At 39.9% G+C, this 18,126-nt stretch overlaps 1 protein-coding gene across 1 annotated transcript in view; it reads left to right on the top strand.

The window, feature by feature from the left end:
- The window catches only part of THSD7B (thrombospondin type 1 domain containing 7B), a 763,227-nt gene that overhangs the window by 287,734 nt on the left and 457,367 nt on the right, over window positions 1–18,126 (top strand). Inside the window, exons 5-6 of the mRNA XM_028101331.1 lie at window positions 3,621–3,776; window positions 13,066–13,263. Coding sequence (XP_027957132.1) covers window positions 3,621–3,776; window positions 13,066–13,263 — 354 coding nt within the window. The remainder of the gene's footprint in view (window positions 1–3,620; window positions 3,777–13,065; window positions 13,264–18,126) is intronic.

The raw sequence follows: 18,126 nt of genomic DNA, 5'->3' as shown, positions 1-18,126 counted from the left end.
CATTCATTCTTTAGTAGGACGCTTTTTAGCCTCCATGTATTTGAGTTCTTTCTGACTTTCCTCTTGTGATTGAGTTCTAGTTTCAAAGCGTTGTGGTCCGAAAATATGCAGGGAATGATCCCAATCTTTTGGTACTGGTTGAGACCTGATTTGTGACCTAGGATGTGATCAATTCTGGAGAATGTTCCATGGGCACTAGAGAAGAATGTGTATTCCGTTGCTTTGGGATGGAATGTCCTGAATATATCTGTGAAGTCCATTTGGTCCAGTGTGTCATTTAAAGTATTTCCTTGTTGTTCTTTTATTTAGATGATCTGTCCCTTTCAGTGAAGGGGTGTTAATGTCCTCCACTATTATTGTATTGTTGTTGATGTGTTTCTTTGCTTTTGTTATTAATTGACTTATATAATTGGCTGCTCCCATGTTAGGGGCATAGATATTTACAATTGTTAGATCTTGTTCTTGGATAGACCCTTTAAGTAGGATATAGTGTCCTTCCTCATCTCCTATTATAGTGTCTCATTTAAAATCTAATTTGTCTGATATAAGGATTGCCACCCAGCTTTCTTCTGGTGTCCATTAACATGGTAAATGGTTTTCCACCCCCTCACTTTCAATCTGGAGGTGTCTTTGGGTGTAAAATGAGTCTTTTGCAGACAGCATATCAATGGGTCTTGTTTTTTTTATCCAATCTGATACCCCGTGTCTTTTGTTTGGGGCATTTAGCCCATTTATATTTAGGGTAACTATTGTAAGATATGAATTTAGTGCCATTGTATTGCCTGTAAGGTGACTGTTACTGTATATTATCTGTGTTCCTCTCTGGTCTATGTTACTTTTAGGCTCTCTCTTTGCTTAGAGGACCCCTTTCAATATTTCTTGTAGGGCTGGTCTCGTGTTTGCAAATTCCTTTAGCTTTTGTTTGTCCTGGAAGCTTATTATCTCTCCTTCTATTTTCAATGACAGCCTAGCTGGATATAGTATTCTTGGCTGCATATTTTTCTCATTTAGTGCTCTGAATATATCATGCCAGTTCTTTTTGGCCTGCCAGGTCTCTGTGGATAGGTCTCTTGCCAATGTAATGTTTCTGCCATTGTAGGTTACAGATCTCTTGTCCTGAGCTGCTTTCAGGATTTTCTTTTGGTCTCTGAGACTAATTAAATTTTACTATTAGATGTCGGGGTGTTGACTGATTGTTATTGATTTTGAGGGGTGGTCTCTGTGCCTCCCGGATTTTGATGCCTGTTTCCTTCCCCAAATTAGGGAAGTCCTCTGCTATAATTTGATCCAATATACCTTCTACTCCTCTCTCTTTTTCTTCTTTTTTGGGATCCCAATTATTCTAATATTGTTTCATCTTATGGTATCACTTATCTCTCGAATTCTGCCCCCTTGATCCACTTGTTGTTTATCTCTCTTTTTCTCAGCTTCTTTATTTTCCTTCATTTGGTCTTCTATATTGCTAATTCTCTGTTCTGCCTCATTTATCCTAGCCTCCATTTTTGATTGCACCTCATTAATAGCCTTTTTTATTTCGCCTTGGTTAGATTTTAGTTCTTTTATTTCTCCAGAAAAGGTTTCTCTAATATCTTCCATGCTTTTTTGACGCCCAGCTAGTATCTTTATCATTATCATTCTGAACTCTTGTTCCAACATTTTACTAATGTCTGTATTGATTAGGTCCCTGGCAGTCAGTACTGCCTCTTTTTCTTTTTGTTGAAGTGATTTTTTTCTTTCTTGTCATTTTGTCCAGATGAGATTAGAGGAATGAGAGAACAAAATGCTAACAGGGTAACAATGACCCCAGAAAAATATATACTAAACAAATCAGGAAAGACCTGAAACCGGGGGAAAAGGAAGGGAAAGAAAGAAAAAGAAAAGAAAAGAAAAAAAAATAATATGATCAAAAATGATCAGGCTCTTGAATAGATCAGTTCCACACATTAGATTTTGGGCAAATTTTGGTCTGTTAGAAGAAACTTCCTCCCAAAATTTTAAAGAAAAAAAAGCTTATATATGTTTAAAATAAGGGTAAATACAATGAAGGGATGGAATATGAATGTAAAGATGAATATTATAAAAGATTTTATAAAAGGAATTGATAAGAAGTTGGTTAAAAAAAAGGAGAGAAATTAAAAAAAGGGGGAGAGACTGTGATAAGGTAGGCGACTAAAACAAAGCCATACCCTAGAGACTCAGGGTGTATTTTGTTCTGTTAGAAGAAAGTGTATCCCAAAATTTTAAAGAGCGAACAACTTAGATATATACCAAAAATAAGGTTAACTACTATGAAGGGATAGAATATGACTCTAATAATGAAAAATAAAAAAGATTTTTAAAAAAGTGATTGATAAGATGTTGGTTGAAAAGGGAAAAAGAAAAATTTGGAAAAAAAAAGTTAAAAAAAATTAACTTTGAAAGCCTAAAGAATCAGGGGGGAAAAAGCCATGAATTCTATGTGCAGTATTCCCCTAGCGCTGGAGTTCTGCTGTTGTTATTGATCGGTAAACTTGGTCTTGGCTGGCTGTTCTTGCTGACCTTCTGGGGGAGGGGCCTGTTGCCGTGGTTCCCAAATGGCTTTGTCGGAGGCGGAATTGCCCTGCCCTTGCCGGTCCGGGCTAAGCAATCTGCTCCGGTTTGTTCTTGGGAGCTTTTGTTCCCTGCAAGCTCTCGGTACAGCTTTGGAGGATGAGAGTGAAAAAGTTGGCCTCCCAATCTCCACCCGGAGGAGCCAAGAATTTGGGGCCCCACTCCTTAGTGCGCCCCCAGAGAAAAGCATTCAGCCACTCCTGTCTCTCCGGTCTCCCGCCGTACTCCGTGCTCACCCGGCCTGTGACCAAGTGTTTCTATCTCTGGCTCCCGACCCCTTGTGGAGTCTCCAAACCCAGCAGATCCCTGTGGTGGGCTCCCGTGCTGCTCCACCCCGGGGAGGAAGGGGAGTCTCCCCGGATCTGCCGCTTGTTGGGTCCCTGCTGGAGAAGCAGTGGACTGACTGCCGCGGATCACGGTTTATGGCAACCCCGAGCTGAGAGCCCTCCCCTCGGCTCTGTCTCTGCAGCCGGCTTCCCCGCTCTGATACCTGGGAGCTCTGCTGCACTGAGGCACCCCCGGTCTTTCTGTGACCCCGAGGGTCCTGAGACCACACTGTCCCGCGAGGGTTCCACCGCCCTCTTAGCCACTGGAGCGACGTTCCTCAGCAGAGCCGACTTGTAAAAGTTCTGATTTTGTGCTCCGCGGCTCTATCACTTGCCAGAAGTGGCTGACGGGGCCCCCTCCTCCGCCGTCTATCCTCTGGAATATCGCCTCGGATTCACTTCTCCACATGTCCTACCTTCCAGAAAGTGGTCGCTTTTCTGTTCAGAAAGTTGCTGCTACTTTTCTTCTATCTCCTGTTGAGTTTGTAGGTGTTAGAATGGTTTGATCCCTATCTAGCTGAATTTCTGGGACCAGAGGAAATTTAGGTCTCCTACTCCTCCACCATCTTGCTCCTCCCCTGTATATACTCTTTAATCAGAAAAGTGATGTGGGCAAGGTAGGCACATAAATAAAGACAATAATTCTGGGAGTATCTAGAGAATGTGACATAGACCATTATTTTATTTTATTTTTTTATCCTTTAGTCTCTAGACCTGTGAAAAAGACATTATGTTTGGGACGTGCCCCTTCAGCTTCTCAGCTCTGCAATATCCCTTGCTCTACAGACTGTATAGTATCTTCCTGGTCAGCCTGGGGCCTGTGCATCCATGAAAACTGCCGTGATCCTCAGGGGAGAAAAGGTGAGTGTCTTGTTTGTGTCTGCTTCATTTACTTCCAGTGTACACACAGTTATTCTGGTAGCTAAGTAGCCGATTAAGCCTGTTTTAAGACAATATTTGTTTGTAAAATGTAGATAACCAGCTCAAGCCTGAGAGCATTCAGTTATTAGGGAGGCCACTGGGGACATGTCCATGAAGCAAGAATCTGACCTTGATCGAGCTTCCAGTTAGGTTCATAGCTGGTGATGTGACTATTACTCAAATATGGTATAACAATGTTTTATATCTGTAATGGTTATAGTGAGGAAATTAGACGTTATTTCTGTAATCACATCAGGAAACAACTATTTTGCCTATCTATTTTCAGATTTTTTCATGCTGAATTTGATGTTCTGTTTCAGATTTTCACAAGGGGCATTTATGTGTGTTGTTTACTTTTTGATGTCTTTGGGCTAAAAGTGGAATCTTCAAACTTTATATAATTTTTTAATTTTGTAGGCCTCTCTAGTCTTATTTCCTTTCATTTGCTGTTACGCGCACATCTTTGTATTCAAAAGTTCGTTTTTGGTGACACCTTGACCTCTCTTTCATTGACCCTTCAGTTTGTATTGATACTATGTTCCCTTAAGTAGCAATGCTAAAAAGAAATATTAGTTTTTCTAAGAGAAATGAGCTCCAAGGACATTCCAGAAATTAGGTTGTGTTTGCTAAGCACTACCCTAGATATCACATGCAAAGAAAGAATACCTGGCCAAGTGCTTGATGCTACAAAGCTGGTGCTCTCAGCTTAATTCTGTGTCCATTTGAAAGCCCACAGTTTAGCAATTCCCAGATTCCTCACATGCACACATGGGCATGTCCAAGTTCACACACCCATGCCCTGGGCTTTTCTCTTTATTCTGACTTTTCATTCTAAGACAGAAGAGGATGTGTGTGGAGTCTAGGTTGAGGAGGAAGACGCTAATTTTAACTCTTTTATCAAATAATAGAAAACTGGATCTCAGTTGAACCTGGAGGGGTGCAGTGAAGAGGCCTGTGCTGATTTTTAATTAGACTTGTAGCCAGAATGTCCCTTAAACCTCTTCAGTTTAGGAATTATTTTGTATTATTTTTATTAAAAGTAATTTCGCATTAAACTGGACCTTGTAAGTCTCCTGTAGCTGCATATGAGACTCCCCAGGGTAACTTACATGTTATTGGAACCAGCCCTCCTATGTTCAACCTGTGCCAATCCATTTAGATTGTTGTCTAGAAAGTCATGAAGGATTGGACTCAGGTTCTGCCAGCCCCTGTGGCCATGGCTGTAGATACTTGTGCAACTTTGCTATACTGAGTGATGCCTTTTGCTTTCAAAGTTGTAGAACCCAACCAGGCCAAGTGGGCCTCATATTATTTTATAATTTTTGTTGTAAGTGACAGAAACCCAATTCAAGATCTACTGTTTGAATCCCCATGTTTCTTGCAGTGTTATCCACATAGTAAAGATATGGAAATGACCTAAGTGACTATTGATGCATAAATGGATAAAGGAAATATGATATATACACACATGCATGTGCTTGCAGCCACACATACACTCACATATTTATAGTGATATTATTTAGCCATAAAAAAAGATGGAAACCCTGCCATTGTGACAACATGGATGAAACTTGAGGACCTTATACAAAGTGAAATAAGTCAGAGAAAGGCAAATATTGTATGATCTCACTTATATGTAGATTCTAAAAGACCTGAAATTATAGTAACACAGAGTAGAATGATGGTTACCAGGGGGTGGGTGGTGGGGAAAATGCGGAGATGTTTATCAAAGGATACAAGTGTCCAGTTATAAGGTTAGTTTAAGTTCTGAGGATCCAATGTGTAGCATGATAAGTATAATCAACAATACTGTATTATATACTTGTAAGTTGCTAAGAGAGTAAATCTTTAAAATTCTCACCACAAAAAGAAAAAAGAGGTAATTTTGATTTTAGATCCTAGAAAAGTAGAAAGAAATGTCTTCCTTAATACTTCCAGGAAGAGTCCTGGAATTGAATCTCATTGGCTGCTTTGTGTCATGTGATAACCCTGACCCAGTCACTCTGATTGGTCAACTCCTAGGCATGTGTCCACCACTAGAGGGACAAGGCTGGCCAAGTCTCACCACTGAAAGTCAGGAAGGGATGGCTCCCTCAAGGAAATATGAGATGCTGATACTACAAGATGGTAGAAGTAATGCTGAGGTTAAACTTAATAGATATTTATTAAATGCTTTCTCCCCTTTGTTCTGGGCCATAGAATTTCTACAGCAATTCCGAGAATGCTGTCTTCCTCATTCTGTGTTGTAATTTTTGTTACTTGAACAAATTTTCACAAAACCTTTTGTGAAGAGTGCTCTTTCAACTTTTCTTTCAATCTTCCTTTTGCACATAACTCTGAACTGGTCCATGGAACTCAGCTGGGAAACTCACAACATTCAGACCCCTCTGCTTGCCCCCTGTGCCCAAGATGCTTCAATGGCAAACCTTTTCTTTGCCCCTGTTCCTCTATTGTATGGATCAACTCTTGTAAATTCACTCTGGTCCATCATTCATTAGACATCACCTGTTGTGGGTTGAATTGTGTCCTTCAAAAAAAAGAACTTCATTCCTAACCCCTTGTATATGTGAATATGACCTTATTTGGAAATAGGGTTATTGCAGATGGCCTCAAGTTAAGATGAGGCCATAATGGATTAGGATAGGCTCTATTCTAATGACTGATGTCCTTATAGAAAGAGGGAAATTTGGACACAGAGATACACAGAGGAGAATGCTATGCAAAGGCAGACATTAGAGTGATGCTTGTATAAACCAAGGAATGCCAAGGATTGTCGACAACCACCAGAAGCTAGGGAGAGGCATGGGAGCAGTCTTTCCCTGGAACATTCAGAGGGAGCATGGCTCTACTGACACTTTGATTTTGGGCTTCTAGCCTCCAGAGCTGTGAGACAAAAAAATTCTGTTGTTTTACATCACCCAGTGCAGTATTTTCTTTTGGCAGCCCTAAGATACTTATATACTGCCAAACTTTGCATCAGCATTTAGGCTCAGCAAGGATACGATACTTCATAATACTTCAAAACTAAAGTGTAGAGAAGTGAGCCCATTTGTCCTAAATCCCACAGGGATTTAATAATGGCCAAGCCAGCACTAAGAACCTGGTTTCCTGTCTCCCTAGTCTAGTATTCCCTCAAACACTGGGCTTCCTTAGTGATTCCCTCTGAAGCCTAAGGAAATTTGGATCAAGGCGCAAGTCCAGTGCCAAGCTTAGCAGAGAAGCACTCTGCCCACATTCACCCCACTGGCCAGTGGGACACATTAGTCTTGAGAGCCAATCATTGCACTGATGTAAGAGATAAGGCATGGGGCATGGGATTTGTCTTAGCTCTAGTGTGTCACCTTTGGAGGGAGAGGGAAAGTAGACTGCAGTTGTGTGAGAAAAGAAGGGTGTTCTAAGATTAGCTTGAGAGCAGCAGGTGACTGGAATTTGTGTTTTTTTGCCTCAAACAATAAGTTTTTCTAAGAGAGGCTCAGCCTTTGGAGCTGAAGGAAAGGGGGGAGACAATAGAGCTTCTCACCTGAAGGTCTTAGTGTTACCACAACCGCCTGAAATGTGTAGGGTCATGTTGGGATTGATGAGAAACAGTCTCTGTTCTATAGGGCCCATTCTTAGGCTAAATGACCTGCCCTAGACACTAAGTAATCCCAGACAGAAGAGCCTGTACACAGCAATGATTGTTATTCAGGTCTGGGAGTTCGGCATTTTATAAATGCTTCCCCAGAGCAGAGACAATTTTGATTTTTAAGGTCTTGCTAAAATCTGCCAGGACCACCTGCCTCTAATCCCTCCTGGGAAAAATAAGGAATGGAGTTTTCCCTCTAGGGAAATGATTCTGTGCCTACAAGGAGTACAAGCATGTTATGATGATGGTAAGTAATCCTCTTTTTTATTTCTGCTGACTTGCGAGCATGAGGTCTGGGATCTTCTCAATCTCAGTCTGTCCCATGGTCCTACCATGGGGTCTGCCAGAGTCGCTGACTGACACAAACGAAATGTAATTCAGAATTCCACAGAGGCCGGAATATACAAGCTAATACATTAAACATTACAAAACTCTGGGATGTAAACTGAACTGTTTAGCTTCACATTTGAATTCCCTACCCTAAAGAAATGCAGTGAACCTAGTAGCAAAAGTCTAGGATATATATATATATATATATGTCCTTAGTTATTTTATACTCTGTTATATATGATAGAGGATTTGAGGGAAATACCGGCAAACAATAACAAGAAAATGAATGTGTAAAGTTGGAGATAATTACTTTTTTCTCTTCACTAGTCTTTTTCCCAGTAACTGTGTTATTGCTTTGGCATGTTCCTTTTGTTCACATTAAAAAAAAAAATAGTAGAAAAGGATGGAAAAGCAGTTAATGTTGTATTACCTAACAGAAGAAATTAGTTGCCCTAGAGATGATCTTACCATGGCTCTTGTTTTAAGGCAGGCACCCTTCAATCAGGAACCCTGTAAGCTTTGTGGCTGTCAGCCATTTGAAGTACGTTAGAAAATCAGCTGTTGTCCCCAGCCTTCACACTTCCCACCAGGTCTGTGATAGGCAGACAAGGGGAACAGTACTCAGCAGGTTGGTACTTGTCAAGTGAAGCTAGGACATCTTTCAGAGGAATTTAAATTGGATCAGGTTTTATCATTCATTGCTTTATCTTTGATACAGTCCCAGGGAGTTATAATTAGAGATATATGAAAGAGAAATAACCTGAAAAAATTGCTGATGGGTGAACTCTATAGAAAGTATAATACATTTTTAAAAATTCTTTTTGATATAGAGGCATACATTTATATGACATCCTTGTCCCTTTCAGACATATTCTAGAAAGACATCCTTGCCTACAGAAGTTGTTTTAAAGAAAAATTTGATGGAGGCTTCCTGATACAGTGTCACAATAGGTAACTGCTTATGTGGTAGGACTTCAGGGGTTCCTTAACACCCCCAATATGGTATTACCCCCAGTCACACATTTAAAGTTCTAAAATCCCCATAGGAAAGGACATCTTGAAACTGAGAAGCCATGACTATATTTACAAAGACAGTCTTTTATGCTCTGAAACAAATCAATTTAAATAACACGCCAAAGCAGAAAATACTGCATGTTTTAGATCTTATATAACAACAGTGGGGGAAAATTTCCGTTTTCCATCCTTGCCTGCTACATAGATCCACTTTTAATGAGAAGTCTATAAAATCATTTTGCTTTGTTACAGAAAATATGTGTGCTATAGTTTTTTCTTTTCCTTTTTGTTCTATGTCTGTGTGTGTTAGGAGTGGGGGTGGGGGTGCGTGCCTACTTCTCATTCTAAGTGTTGAGAGTTCTCATAATCACAATTGCCTTATCATTGCTTTTTCTTATTTTCTGTATTCACAGCAGGGTGCAAACTAATAATGATACTGTAAAATGCTGCACTTGCAGGAATGGTGGTTGATTTCTAAAGAGTTGGAATCAGTGTGCTCAGGGTCTTTTGTTCAAAGTTGTTACCCCATGCCCAAGGCTGCCAGAGATGAGGAGTAAATGGATGCCTAAGATGGAATAAGCTTCTGTCATCCTCAGTCAACCTGCAAGCTGCTGCTTCAAGCCTGTTGCAGTGGTGTTAGTGTGGAGACACAGTATTGGCCATGCATAGCTCCATAGAAGCTTACGGGGATACTTCAGGGCCTCTAGCACCTGAGGATGTACAATCCTCAAACCTAGATTTACCTCCCATGTCTCCTTTAATTTTCCTTTGGTTTCATTTAAAAAAACTTTGGCCCATCTTCTGCCATTTGTACTTTGTCCCTTTTCTCTCCCCAACCCACAATTCACTCTTTTCTAAAAAGTAGAATATGTAGTAAGCCAGTAGAATAGATGCTAAACTTTGGGTTCATAAAAGAAAAAGAATCCTGCAAATACCAGTTTCGTTAAAAGTGGATTGAATCTATAGTCTTTAAGTGATTATTAAAACTCCTTCTTGATGCCTTGTGCCTAAAATTCCACTGTCCAATCTATACACCCATCTTCATTTGGAGGAAATGATGCGTAGTCCCTATAGATTCACTGTATGGAGTCGGGCTAGCACACATCACACACAAGAGCTGACTTGAACGCTTTCTCATGAAGAGGTGATGACTCAAAAAGTCCTCGGCTGAATTTCATACATATCCATTTAATCAATAATGTGCCTTGGGAGCAGTAGTAAAGTCTCATCTGATCTTAGTTTTCACGTGCATAAGATGAGAATAACAACTTGCAAAATAGTTTTGAAGATTTATTAATTTGGGGTAATATAAGTAAAGTGGCTGGCACCATCTTGGGATAGGGTAGATGTTTAATTAATGCATGTGCCTTTTCCCCTTGTTGGACTATATGTTCTGTGAAGAATAGATTTATGTTTTCTGTTCCTCTTGTGGCTTCCCACAGTACATTACAATGATCTACATATGGCAGCTAATGTTTACTGAATGATACAATCTGATTAATATGGAATTCGGTAAATGAAGGTAAGTGGTTGGCTGGCCCCAGCCACTGTGGACTTGGCAGTCGTGTATCTTTCAGAACAGAAGCACCCGGGGGAAGCCTGATGTGTACTGCAGGCATGAACATGTGTGTGATTAAAGTTAAGCACTAACAAGAGACTCCAAGGTTTTTGTTTTATGCTGAGCTTGTGCTGTGATTTGATCCTAGTTACAGTCAGGACAAGGGCAGCACAAATGAAAGACGGGAAGAATTTATTGACTAAGGAGATGTAATCTATAGATTTATGGTGAGATGAATGCAATTTGATTTATAGAGGGAAACTGCACATACCGCTCAATGGCATTAAGCTCTAGGTACACCCAGAGTCCTCAGCAAAGACGACCAGGTTTCTGAGACAATTGTTAAAACTTATAAATCATGGAGACGCGTGCTATGTCCTGTTCGAACAGATAAACCAAACAAGGACAAACATAAGATTGTAAATAAGCAGCATATGGACATTACATGTAAGAATAGAAGTCATCCAAGTTGTGTGGCTGTGAGCCCTTGGAGCTCATTGTAATTGGATGACTATCAAGTGCAGTTGGAAACCTTGTTATGTTTCCTGTGTCTCTTCTGAAGGTGGCTCAGGAAGGGAACTGAACCCTTCTGAAGATTTTGTTTTAACTAATTAATGATACAGATTTATAGGTATGAAGTATGGAAGAAGCCATCTATTATTTTAATTGTCCCTGACCTTAATATTTTCAATGCCATGATCATGAATGTGGTCTCTGATTGGCTGAATGCCTTCCCCCACGTGGCTGATTGTCAACGTAAGAATCGAAGAATCCCTTTTAAAAGGAGCTCAGGGGCGCCTGGGTGGCTCAGTAGGTTAAGTGTCCTACCCTGGATTTTGGCTGAGGTCATGATCTCTCAGGGTTGTGAGATCGAGCCCCCTGTCAGGCTCTGTGCTGGGTGTGGAGGCTGCTTAAGATTCTCTCTCTCCCTCTCCTTCTGGCCGTCTTCCCCTTTTCTCCCTCTCTCCCCCACTTTCTAAAAATAAATAAATAAAGGAAAGAAAGAAAGAGAGAGAGAGAGAGAGAGAAAAAGAAAGAGAGAGAGAGAAAAGAAAGAAGAAAGAAAGAAAAGAAAGAAAGGAGTTCATAGGTTGGAGTTCATAGGTTCATACCCTGGACCAAAAAAAAAAAAACCCAAATAAAACACTTGAGACTGTTAATCTAAAATCCTTGTCCAGCCCTGTAATATTCTAAGGAAGCTCGGCTCCCTCTTGTGGCCTAAAACCATGTGTCCATTAGTTCAAACCTCCTGGGCTGTGTGGTTTTCCAGGAGCCAGTCTTTTGCCAACTGCGCCTTGAGCTTTAGAACCTTTTCATTTCATTACTCCTGGTGGGAAGATAGGCATGGCCTTGGGAAATCTGGGAGAGAGACACACCTGGCTTTGTTACCTCTCGTGCTCCCTCTCATGTTACCTCTCCTTCTCCCCGCCTCTTGTGGGAAGGGTAGTGCGGGTATCTAACTCTCGTGCTGGGAATTCGGTGTTCGCATACTCTCTATTATCCTATCACAGTCTATCTCTCAGTATATCTGTCTGTCTCTCCTTGAACTACCCGGAGGAATAAGTGAATAATTCCTCCAAATGTTATCACCCAATAAGATCGGTTTTGTTAAAAATAAAAGGAATTAAAGGAATTAAACTGGTAAACAGAATTTGGTGCATTAGAGAATGGAAGTACAATACGAGATCCATGGAAGGCAGGCATAGCCTTCAAAAGTGATGTGTCATAAGGGCCAGAGATGGAAAACTCACAGACTAAAGGGTCGTATCTAGTTCTCAGTCACTTTTTTTTTCTTTTAGGCCACTTTGTTTTTTAAAAAGATAAATTAAACATGGAGAGATGTCATATAAAAACAAAACACAACTTGGAATTTTGTCTTCTTGGACAAAAATTAGAAGATTAGTTAACAGAGAGTCCACATTTCCTCATGGCAACAGTCCACAAAAGCTGTTTTAGAGCAAGCACACACCCTCCACTTCACCACACGCCTCAGCACCCCCCACAGGTGTATGTTGACTCGTTTCCCTCAATTTGTACCTGCTTGACTCTTGCAACACTGAGTTTGTGGCTCTGTAAGCTCGTAGCGTGTAAGGCCCATTTATATCCTTATTATAGTGGGGCACTGGGCCCACATTACATTTATTTTAACTGAATAATAGTCCAGGGACCCATGTCAAGCCAAGGTGGGGAATGCGGTTCAAAGAGGTACTGTCTTCATAGAGCAGTCTGACCTGGAAATCTCAGGGCATAAAGCTGTGAATTTCTTGGTTACCAAAGATATGCCAAAATGGAGATGCATTTCACCTTAATGCGGAGTAATCAGAATGTCAAAAACAACAGAAAAAAATAAAATGTGGATTTATCTATGTTGAGGCTGTTTCTGAGAGTCTTCATTTACTTCTAATGGTTTATGGAGGCCATTGGGCATAAGCTACTTACTACTCCATTTGATTATGTGTGGCTTCTCCAAGGTTGTTAAGTCTTGGAGGACAGATTTTCTGCTCTAGTTCTTGTCCATTTTCTTTCCCTTTCTTTTCGTATCCCCTTTCCATTTTCCATAATAGAAAACACCTTAAAATAATACACCTTTTAGAACTATAGAGAATGAAATAAAATTTCATCTCTTTTCTAGTTGCTGCTGCTTTTCTTCTGTTGGATAAAGATGGAATCCTGTGAAACTTTTTTTTTTTTTTTCTTTTTAGGGTTTAGACTGAGACGGCGCCATGTTCTCATGGAATCCACAGGGCCGGCAGGCCACTGCCCTCATTTGGTGGAGTCTGTTCCTTGTGAGGATCCAATGTGTTACCGATGGCTGGCGTCTGAAGGGATCTGTATCCCTGATCATGGAAAATGTGGCCTGGGGCATCGCATCCTGAAGGCCATCTGTCAGAATGACCGAGGTATGTGGCAAAGAAACGTGTTGCTAATGATATCTGCCCTATGACGTGACCATTCTCTAACAGGTCATTCTCCCAAGGGAGAGAAACACAGCTTTCCTACCTTTGAATACTTACATTTAAGTCCGATGCCACATTGCTGCAAGGTAAGCTTTTGCCTTGACTTATGATAAGGCCACATAGTCCGAAAGAAAACTATATGATTATTCCTAAATGCAATACAGTGAACCTACAGCTTTCTCTGCAGTTTTCAATTTATCAAGACAGAGCATACAGAATTCCTCTGGGTAGTCTTCAACTTATCAATACCAAACAAGTTTTATTTGCCTTTTTTGAGGTCAATATATAACATGCTTTTGTATATTATTAACAAATACTATACCTTGTAAAGATTTCAGGGCTGCAATTCTCTCCAAGTTAAAGAAAAAAAAATACCAAATCTTTTCATTTATATAACATTCGACCAGAATCAGTTCTAGACATAATACTGACATTCCTAAGGAACCATTTTTACATATAAATTGTCAAGATTTACAAAACTATTAAAGGTGGTTTCTTTCCTTCATTGCCAAGCTTTTAGTACAACGAGCTGTTTGAAATGAAGGGTGATTTAGAAAATACGTAAGTTACATGGGAATGAGAAAAGTGACATTTTTAAACCTTTATCTTACAGTTTAGAAAAAAAATTCAGTCTCTTGGAAGAATATCAAGTGTCTATCCCATTTATAATTCTCTTGGTGTGTGAAGTGAAATGTTTTGACTTATGAAGTGAAGTGTAATCCATAGAACCCAAGGAAATTACAAAATGGATTCAGAGTGGCTATTCAGAGTGGCTTCCGCATGGGATTGACGTTCAGCAATGGTTTCCTTTTTTCCCTCCTTCCTGTCTCCCCCATGATCCCCTTTCTCTCTTTCCCTCTTTCACTCCTTCCATGCCCTTTTCTCTCTCACTTTCTTCCTTTCTTTCCTTCCTCTCTCTTCTTTATTTCTTCCTTCTTTTTATCAGTTCTTCTTTCTTTTTAACCACTGCCATAATTGGATAGATACACACATTATCAAGCAATGTAATCAGTTATCTCATGAAAGGTATTTGTTTAATTAAATAGAGGTCAACAACATATTGTATTAGCTACATCCTTTTTGACTGAGTAGTTACAACTAATAGTGGCTTCTAATATTACCAAATAATTTTTGAATTGTGGTAATACATGTATAATTTATTAATAGAGGCAAATAAGGTCACTTTTGTGTTGCTTCTCTTTGAATTCAGGAAGAATAGTATAGAGGTTTGAACCTGGAGTCTAAAGTCAGCCAGGTTGGAATTTCAAACCTGTTACTCACCTGCTAGACAATCTCAGGAAAATTAATTAACTTGTGGAAGCATCCTTTCCCTCGGCTTTAAAATGGGGGTAATAAAACCTACTTCTCCTTCTCGATTGTGAGAGTTAAATTGGTTATATAAAAGTGATTAGTGAAGTGTCTGGCACATAACCATTCAAAATAAGGTATAAGCTTATTTTACTTATAATGCACATTTATTACTGTTCTCTGCCCTGGGGGAATTGTGTAAAGAGCATTCTTACAAAATATGAAAATAATAATGAGTATTAGAATAACCATACTACTTCTTCCTCCCAACCTCCCGCTGTGGAAACAAGAAGATCATTTGTTTGGTTGAGTCCTAATGAAAAATGACTGTCAGGCTTTGTCATCTCATAGCAGATATTAGAGGCTTGTCATGATATATTATGTCTATAGGGCTGAGGACTTTTTCACAGTTTGTTCTGTGCCTTCTGTAGTATTGCAGAGGGTTACATTGTGATCTATAATTAGAAATAAATATTCTTCCCATTTCTGGCACAGAGCTGCTGAAACTCTCAGAACTTTCTGAGCAATAAGAGCAATGGCAGCATCTTTGGTTACATTTGGTCTCTTGCCCTCAGTTGCTGAAATCGCTTCCAGATAGGTGAAATGGGTGTCTTGTGACTCAAAAAAAAAGAAAGAAAAAGGAATAGGTGTGTTGTTATTCCTAACAAGCCTAACAAGCTGCCTCCCTCCACAACTGGGTTTATGTTAATGAGGTGATTTGTGGAAAGCACCTAAGGATGGGAGCTGGTTGCCAGAGGAACCAACCAAATGGTTTCCAAATGATTTCCAGGTAGGGGAGAAGGGCTAGAGGTTGAATCCAACACCAGTGACCAATGATTTAATCAATCATACATATGTAAAGAAGCCTCCATAAAAACCCAAAAGGATTGGGGGCCTGGAGAGCTTCCAGGTTGGTGAACACTTGGAGATTTGGAGAACATGCTGGGTAGAAACCTTGTGCCCTTTCCCCATACCTCACCCTATGTATCTCTTCTATCTGGCTGTTCCCGAGTTACATCCTTTCACAATAAACCGGTCATCTACTGAGTAAAACACGTTTCCTGAATTCTGTGAGCCACTCTGGCAAATTAATCAAACCCAAGGAGGGCGTTGTGGGAACCTCTGATTTATAGCCCATTGGTCTGAAGTACAGGTAACCATTTTTAATGTTTTAACGTGGACTTGCGATTGGCATCCTCAGTTAGAGAGGGTTGTTGGAACCTCCGATTTGTAGCTGGTTGCTGAGAAGCATAGCTCACCTGGGCTTATAGTTGGCCTCGGAAGTGGAGGGCAGTCTTATAGGACTGAGCCTTTTACCTGTGGATTCAGATGCTACTTCTAGGTAGTGTCAGAATTGAGTTGAATATTAGGACACCCAGCTGGTGTTGGAGAGTTCCGTGGTGTGATGGGGGGAAACAGCCCCTCCTCCCCCCACACTTCCTCAGCCACTGAAAATGGATATAGAATCCTTTTTTTCAGAGGTATCAATTTTACCATTGTAAAGCACTTCTAGAGTTTGTTTGTCTTATTCTTATGAAAGGACTAATTTTCAACATTGACCTACACTCTCAATTTTTGTGGGGAGAAATAGAAATTACTACTGGTTCATATCAGTTCCATGAAGTCTTTGTGGGTTTTACATACCTGAATGGCTCCCTAATCATTTGTGGGATATCAGCAATGGTCATGCTTATGAGAACATGCTGGCCTCCTGGTAGCTGAAGCAGTCTTTTGTCTAGTGAGAAATTGAAAATGTAGTCTGGTTGCACATTTTGCATTTCAGCTTCTGTGAAATTCTGGATGATTTATGACAGAAGTTTAGCAGAGAAGTGCTCCTCTTTGACTCTCCACATGTTATCGTGGTCTTTCCATACCTACAGGAGTTGACACTCATTTAAATGCTTAGAGAGAAAGAAAAAGGTTGAGATATATTTAATAAATCGGCTGTGAATATTTTTCTTATAACATTTGACAGTTTTCTTTTCATCATCTGAATTTATTAATTGTTGTATGTGCCCTTTATTTCAGACTTTATTTAGAGTTAAGTGGATAAGACCAAAAGAAATATCTTCATTTTGGTTGAAAAAATCAAAAACAAAAACTGGTATGAAATCTCATCAGGCTAGAGGCCTGCTAATTTGCAAGGGTAACTTACTTTTACATATATATATATGTAACATTCAGCATCCCCGCAAAATGTCAGCATCCCATTCAGATTGTGGAGACAAGAGATTTCCACATAGCCATGATCAGGGTTCTGTAGGACTCTTGACAGTGTCTTGTTGGGCATTTGTGCTGCTAGGAAGACATATTTTTCTTTCCCAGAAGTTTAAGTCATTAACTTAAAATGACTTAAAATTTGAAAATACACAATCTCTGTCACATTGAAGCCAGTAAGTGACTGGAAATACCAATTTGGGATACACAAAACTTGTGGGTTGGTTTAAGAATGTAGTCAAACATCTAAATAGTCATTTATGAATTTCTACAGCTGTCTCTGTGGGAAGTCTGTTTTGACCCATTCTCTACTTTGATTTATTAGTGATTCTGTCCAGTCTTTTGAAAGTTCCTGTTTTTCACCTGGCCTGTGATTGTAGCAAACAATGGGTTAGTAAAGCTCATTTTTAGGAAGAAAATTGTATAATAGATTATATGAATGAGTATTCTGATTTGGAATCTGATTTCTAACACTTTGAGTGGTCAGTGAGCTTTGATTTCTTTCCTCTGCACAACATCTTATCATTAGTCTGGGTCAATAGAAGTCTACTGAGTATAGAATATACATAGGTTTTTCTCGTCTCATTGACAAGCAGGTTTCCTCCATGTCAAAGAGGGCATTTGAAAGTAAATGGAGTGTGATGCCACTGCATACCCAACCTATTTCTCCTTTAGATTATCAAGTGAATTCACTGTGTTTTAAACTTTGTTTCTCAAACATGAAACTAGCTCGTTGTTGCCAGGTTTCATTGGCAGTTATGAAAGTTTACTACTATGTAACATCTTCCCAGAGCAGGTTGGGAAAATTCCCATAATGCCAGGGCAGTGAACAGCATTCCTAGTGGTTGGGAAGTGACCCCTATTCATCATTTTTCATGTCTCCATAATGCAAAGTGGACAGATGACACCAGCTGGCCATTGGATAAACACCAGGTTGTTTATTGGGGCAGTCAGACAGTGAGTACTCACCACCTGCTTTGCTCCATAATTTGCTGACTAGGTTATCTTGAGAAAAAAATGGTCTGTATATTTCAGCAAACATCTTTATTCAGAGGTAATGCAGTGTACATTCTGTACTTGGAAAAAGTAAATACCCATGTAGGTATAATGCAGAGGAGAATACCTCAAGAAGAACAAAGTGCATATGTTGACAGATACATGGAGCTAGAGTTCTCCAGTGTTACTGGAATGCCCTCTGGCACACAGGGATACTTATTTTTCAGTTGCATTAGATTTTCTCCATGCAAATATTTTCCTTAAGTGGTGTATATATTTGCACAG

This window comes from Eumetopias jubatus, unplaced genomic scaffold (assembly GCF_037043125.1).
Source record: "Eumetopias jubatus isolate StellerSeaLion01/CBP00866 unplaced genomic scaffold, mEumJub1_p1.0 scaffold_3, whole genome shotgun sequence".
NCBI classification, from domain to species: Eukaryota; Metazoa; Chordata; class Mammalia; order Carnivora; family Otariidae; genus Eumetopias; species Eumetopias jubatus.
Note: the sequence above shows the minus strand (reverse complement) of the source record. Positions and strands in the feature narration are given on the sequence as shown.